We start from the raw sequence: 6181 nt of genomic DNA, 5'->3' as shown, positions 1-6181 counted from the left end.
TTTTCTCTCTATGCAAGGCAGAGCGAGCTTTTTCGATATTTCTAGTTCTTAATGAAAATGTGATATACTATTGAGTATTGATTTATTTATTTATAGGCAAGAGAGCGGTGGTCGTTATGGATCGAGTGGTATGCATACATACATGAGCCTTGTTATCAGGTTTCTTAATTTAGGATCATATCCCTAATTTAGGATAATATCCCAAAATGGTATTCCCACGTTAGACTTCCTATCAGTTCTCCGTTGTAGGAAGATGCTACGATATTGCTTTAAAATGAAATGTTATGTGTACACCACATTAATTATGACAACAAATCCTTAGTAACACATTGATATTGGTGGTAGGTAAAAAAATAATTTTAGTGTTGAATTCAAATTAAAATCAGTAACAACTCACTACCAGAACTTGTTGTGAAAATATTATAAAAATATTGTGGATGTAATACTTCTCATATCTAAATGAAATAAAGTTTAAAATAGATGATCTAATATTGGTATTTTGAAAAGTAGTTAGCTAAAAATACGAAGAAAAAATTAAGGAATCTTTATCAATAAAATAACCTCCATGGTCCTTATCCAAAAATTAATAAATAATGAAAAAAATTTAATAAATAATACACAAAAATTTAAATAATAATAAAAAAAAAAAAAATAAGGGCAAAGCTTTGCTACAAAATTAATTGCATTTTTAGGCTACAACTTTATTCAACATCTTTTTATTGGAGGTGAATTTTGATAAATTAACCATTAGATTTCACCTTCTTCTTATATCTTGCATGTTTGAAAATTTTCTTGAAAATTAAAGATTAATAATTACGTCATCAATAAATTGTTTAAATTGCAAGTTTTTATAATTTAAAATTATGCAGAAAATATAAACTTATAAATCATAAGGTAAATAATATCTGATTAACACAAAATGTGACATGTGTATTAAGACCGTAAAAAACAAGCAATTCAATGGTTAAATTTTCAAAATATGTAGTAATATTTATTTTGTAACTTATTAGACACATAAATAGATAGTTTACACAATAACAACTTAGACCACTAACATCCTATTGCTATATCGAGTAGGAAACTTACTACTACGACCACGTGACAGCTCTGAGTCCACGAACTACTTCTTTCTTGGATTCACAGCAACCACAAGTACTCCCACTTGTATTTTCTTTAAGCTCTTTGTGCAGCAACTAAAATGATCGCCAAGCTCTCGACATCAATCTTGAGATTGAAAACCCCAAGTATGTATGAAGGCAAATACCTCTAAATCTCACAAGAGATTCATACACACAGTATAAACAATAACCACAATAAAGAATTTGTGATGGACCCAAAAAGCCCTCTAAAATAATCTTATTTGTGATGGCAAAATAGAACCCTCGCAAATACTTGGTAAAATGTGAAATATTTGCGACCAACAAAAAAAGTTGTTGCTATTATGTGTTATAGCCGTCACAAATGCTAATATTTTGGAGGGAAATTTTCCCTCCATATTATTTGCGAGGAACAATTAAAAATCTCTCACAAAAAGTGTATTATTTGTGACAGTTAAAAAAATGCTGTCACTAATACTAAATTATTTGTGAGGGCTAGGATCGACCTTCACAAATAATCATTAAAACGTAAAAAATTTTGGAGGAAAATGTTCCCACCAAATTATTTCCGAGACAAAATAAAAGTTCCTTGCAAAAAGTTTACTTTTAGTGTGAGTTAAAAATATGCCCTTACTAATACTAAATTATTTGTGAGGGCCACGATTGACCTTCACAAAAAATCATTAAAATATTAATTATTTATGGAGATAAAAGTTATTCTATGATTCAAAGAAAAATAAAAGGAAACACATAAACATATAGCACTTTGTATTCTTTAGATGAACGATTTGTTTACAGGAAAAAAAAAAAAAAAAAAACATTTTATATACATCCAATACAAGAAAGATTTGTCCTTATTTTCTAAACAATTGTACCCATAAAAAAAAAAATGATAGCACTTTTGTACTCTCCCTCTTTCTCTCTCTCTCTCTCAAAAGTGAATAAAAATTTCTTCCCAATAAAATAATACATAAAAGATAAGCTTATAGATTAAATGGAATATTACATCCAATTGGCATGAAAATTGGCATGCATGTTAAAAACATATAAAACATGTAATCTAATGGTTGGATTTTCAAAATATGAATTCAATAATAAGTTATTGGGTAATGTAACATTTTTTAGAGTTACAACACGTGTAACTTGAACCGAACTCTATATTTCTAAATTCGATGTGCATTTTGACAAATCTACCGTTAGATTACATTATCTTCATATATTTTTCATGCTTATAAAATTTTAAGGTGACCAAATATTAATTGTCATGTCATCCATCAATTGTTTAAATTCAAGTTTTTGTAGTCTAAAATAATGCATAAAAGATAAGTTCACAGATCAAATAGTAAATTACATCTAATTGGCATGCAAATTGGCATGCATATTAAGAACATATAAAGCATATAATCCAACGGTTAGATTTTCAAAATATGAATATAAAAATAAGTTGTTGTGTGGTGTAACATTTTTTAGAATTACGTTAGGTGTAACTCGCACCCAATCAAATATTTCTTAATTAGATGTGAATTTTGACAAATCTACCGTTAAATTACATTATCTTCGTATATTTTTCATACTTACAAAATTTCAAGGTGATGAAATATCAATAGTGATTTCATCAATCAATTATCTAGATTCAAGTTTTAGTAGTTTAAAATAATGTATAAAAGATGAGTTTATAGATCAAATGGTAAATTACATTCTTAATTCGTACCCAACTCTATATTATCTAAAAAAAAAGAGAGGTAAATAAATTGTATTCATTTATAATTATCCAAAAAGAAAAAGGTAATCTATCAAAATACTTTTAATATTTTTTTTAAAAAAAATATCTTAAAAGTAGAAATGGTATACCACATATCAATTTTTTTATTATTAAAAAACATGTGTTTGCGAGGTGCAAACGCTTATCCAAATGGGCTCTTAGTTTACTGCATTGCAAGCAAAATGTTGGTGTTTTGTTATCTGTGATTATATAAGGCGTGTAGAGGCTGCGTTAAGTAAAATGTTGATGTTGCCTCTGAGGCCGTTGGAAGTAAAAGTGATGGCATTTGAAGAAGCAATACAGACTTTACAGATACTTAGATTTTCACATGTGAAAAAATAAGGAAACAAACCAATGCACCTTTTAACACAGTTTGCTAATGGAAACTGATAGTTATGTAACTTGGATAAAGGAAAATTCTTGTATAATTGAGTTTGTCTTTACTTAGTATGTATTGAATTTATCTTCTTTTTAATATAGTTTGCCATACGTATTATTATTTTTTGTATACTTTGTAGTACGTTTAAGGTTTAACTGAAAGACTAGCCTTACCTAGTCTTCAATTAATTATACCACATTTAAATAATTATATTAGACGTACTCTCACATATTTGCAATTGCTGATATATATGATTCAAATCTGACACCCAAAAAAAAAAAAGGTTTTGAGCTGATATTTGATTTTTGTTGGGTCGGAGACAAAAAGGATATAAATCACAACTTGTCATATGTTCTGATTTTTTTTTTTCTCTGTTAATTTATAAGGAAACTCAAACAAATATATAACAAGTACTGATTATTGAAGTATATATTTACTCGTAGCAGTGCCATAACTCGTGAGCATAGAAATGGCACAATAAAATTTTACCATATTGGACAGCAACTGACTGAACCAGTGGCAAAGTTCGCATAGAAACTAGAAAGAAAAAGAGAACGTTGTCGTAAATGGCAAGGAGCGCCCATCCTGATATGATTTGCGGAGAACAGATGCTCTTAGAAATGGAATTAATGATTACCCTATCTCTCTCTAATCCTCCTACCATAATATTGTCATTATTGACAACGTTCACGTGATCAAGAACATAATGCTTTTTTTTTAATCTTAGATTTTCCTATCTTCTTTTCATACCACAAAAGAAAAGCTGAGCCATGCATAAGCCCATACAATCATGCATATATATGGTATCCAGTAATTACAAGGGTTATATTCTAGTTATATTTTCAAACGTCAAATTTCAAAGTCAAAAGTAAGAGTGCATTAATACAATCGAATTACATATATAGCAGTTAATTAATTTCTTGTTCCAATCTATTGATTTTTATTCTTGTCTTTCATGTGCTTAAATACTCTTGATTTAATACAATATTTTTATTTTTTTGTTGTTAAAAAAAAAAAAAAAAATGCTAAGACAAGTGACGAGTGTGATTTTTTTTATCTGAGCGTAACAGTAGTTAACTACTCTTAAGCTAAGACATAATTTAATGAAATATAAGAAACACTCACACGTCTCTTGTGGGGAAGGGATGACCCGAAACAAAAACACTCCACATTGTAAAATATTGTTGGCTTGAGACCCAAGATTTAATTCCATTTTCTCTTATACCCTGGATTTATTTTCTTATTAGGAAATTGACTTATTACCTTGGCATGGCCCCCATGGTACGTAGGTGGAAAAAACAAATTTCTTCTTCATGATAATAAAAGTGACTTCTTTTTTATTATATATATATCAATCAGAAGGGTACACATATATTTGGTTATTACTGAACACACTCCTGATCAGGAACAACATATTCAAATATGAGTAATCAATAAATTAACCGCTAATTATAATCAGTAAGGACGTTCACCATAATAATTACCCGGAGGATCATAGCTGCAAATGATAAATACCCCCCCATTGTCGCACTCGACTCTGGCACATCCAACACGAACAGAATCACGCCACACAACCTGAGTATAGTGCAGGCACTCACCACCAATACATTTGTTAGAATTGTGGTCATAGTTAGGCTTCTCATCTACCCACAATTTCACTGCTTCTACTCCGCTAAAGTTACCAGAACCTTCAGCAATATTTTCTCCATAGGGCCCTTGTGAATGTTCCAATTCGCAGTTTTGTTTCTTTGTATTAGCATAATTTAGAGCATAGGCTGCAAGTGTGTTGTTCCATCCCATTGCACTGATACCAACTTTGGCACGAGCTACATTGTGTGCATGGACAAAGCTGAAGTGGGAGTTTTGGGCTAGGGAGACATGAATTAGGGTTAACCCCAAGAAGCATATTGCCAGCAAAAACTTGCTAAACCCCATTTTTCTCTCTATGCAAGGCAGAGCGAGCTTTTTCGATATTTCTAGTTCTTAATGAAAATGTGATATACTATTGAGTATTGATTTATTTATTTATAGGCAAGAGAGCGGTGGTCGTTATGGATCGAGTGGTATGCATACATACATGAGCCTTGTTATCAGGTTTCTTAATTTAGGACCATATCCCTAATTTAGGATAACATCCCAAAATGGTATTCCCACGTTAGACTTCCTATCAGTTCTCCGTTGTAGGAAGATGCTACGATATTGCTTTAAAATGAAATGTTATGTGTACACCACATTATGACAACAAATCCTTAGTAACACATTGTTATTGGTGGTAGGTAAAAATATAATTTCAGTGTTGAATTCAAATTAGAATCGGTAACAACTCACTACTAGAATTTGTTGTGAAAATATTATAAATATATTGTGGATGTAATACTTCTCATATCTAAATGAAATAAAGTTTAAAATAGATAATCTAATATTGGTATTTTGAAAAGTAGTTAGCTAAAAATACGAAGAAAAAATTAAGGAATCTTTATCAATAACATAACCTCCATGGTCCTTATCCAAAAATTAATAAATAATGAAAAAAAAAAATTTAATAAATAATGCACAAAAATTTAAATAATAATAATAATAAAAAATAAGGGCAAAGCTTTGCTACAAAATTAATTGCAGTTTTAAGCTACAACCTTATTCAATATCTTTTTATTGGAGATGAATTTTGATAAATTAACCATTAGATTACACCTTCTTCTTGTATCTTGCATGTTTGAAAATTTTCTAAAAAATTAAAAATTAATAGCTATGTCATCAATAAATTATTTAAATTGCAAGTTTTTATAATTTAAAATTATGCAGAAAATATAAGCTTATAAATCATAAAGTAAATAATATCTGATTGACACAAAATTTGACATGTGTATTAAGACCGTAAAAAACAAGCAATTCAATGGTTAGATTTTCAAAATATGTAGTAATATTTATTTTATAACTTATTAA

The 6181-nt window shown here is 29.3% G+C and overlaps 1 protein-coding gene across 1 annotated transcript; it reads right to left on the bottom strand.

The window, feature by feature from the left end:
• Positions 1-4693: 4693 nt before the first annotated feature.
• LOC126706015 (basic form of pathogenesis-related protein 1-like) lies at positions 4694-5173 on the bottom strand. Its single transcript, XM_050405275.1, has one exon. It carries the CDS (start codon positions 5171-5173, stop codon positions 4694-4696), a length of 480 nt encoding a protein of 159 aa, XP_050261232.1.
• Positions 5174-6181: the final 1008 nt, after the last annotated feature.

This window comes from Quercus robur, chromosome 11 (assembly GCF_932294415.1).
Source record: "Quercus robur chromosome 11, dhQueRobu3.1, whole genome shotgun sequence".
Taxonomy (NCBI): Eukaryota; Viridiplantae; Streptophyta; class Magnoliopsida; order Fagales; family Fagaceae; genus Quercus; species Quercus robur.
This window is presented reverse-complemented; position numbering and strand designations above follow the sequence as displayed.

Bases quoted from the DNA above. Each gene is read 5' to 3' on its own strand.
- LOC126706015 (XM_050405275.1), bottom strand. From the start codon at position 5,173: ATGGGGTTTAGCAAGTTTTTGCTGGCAATATGCTTCTTGGGGTTAACC.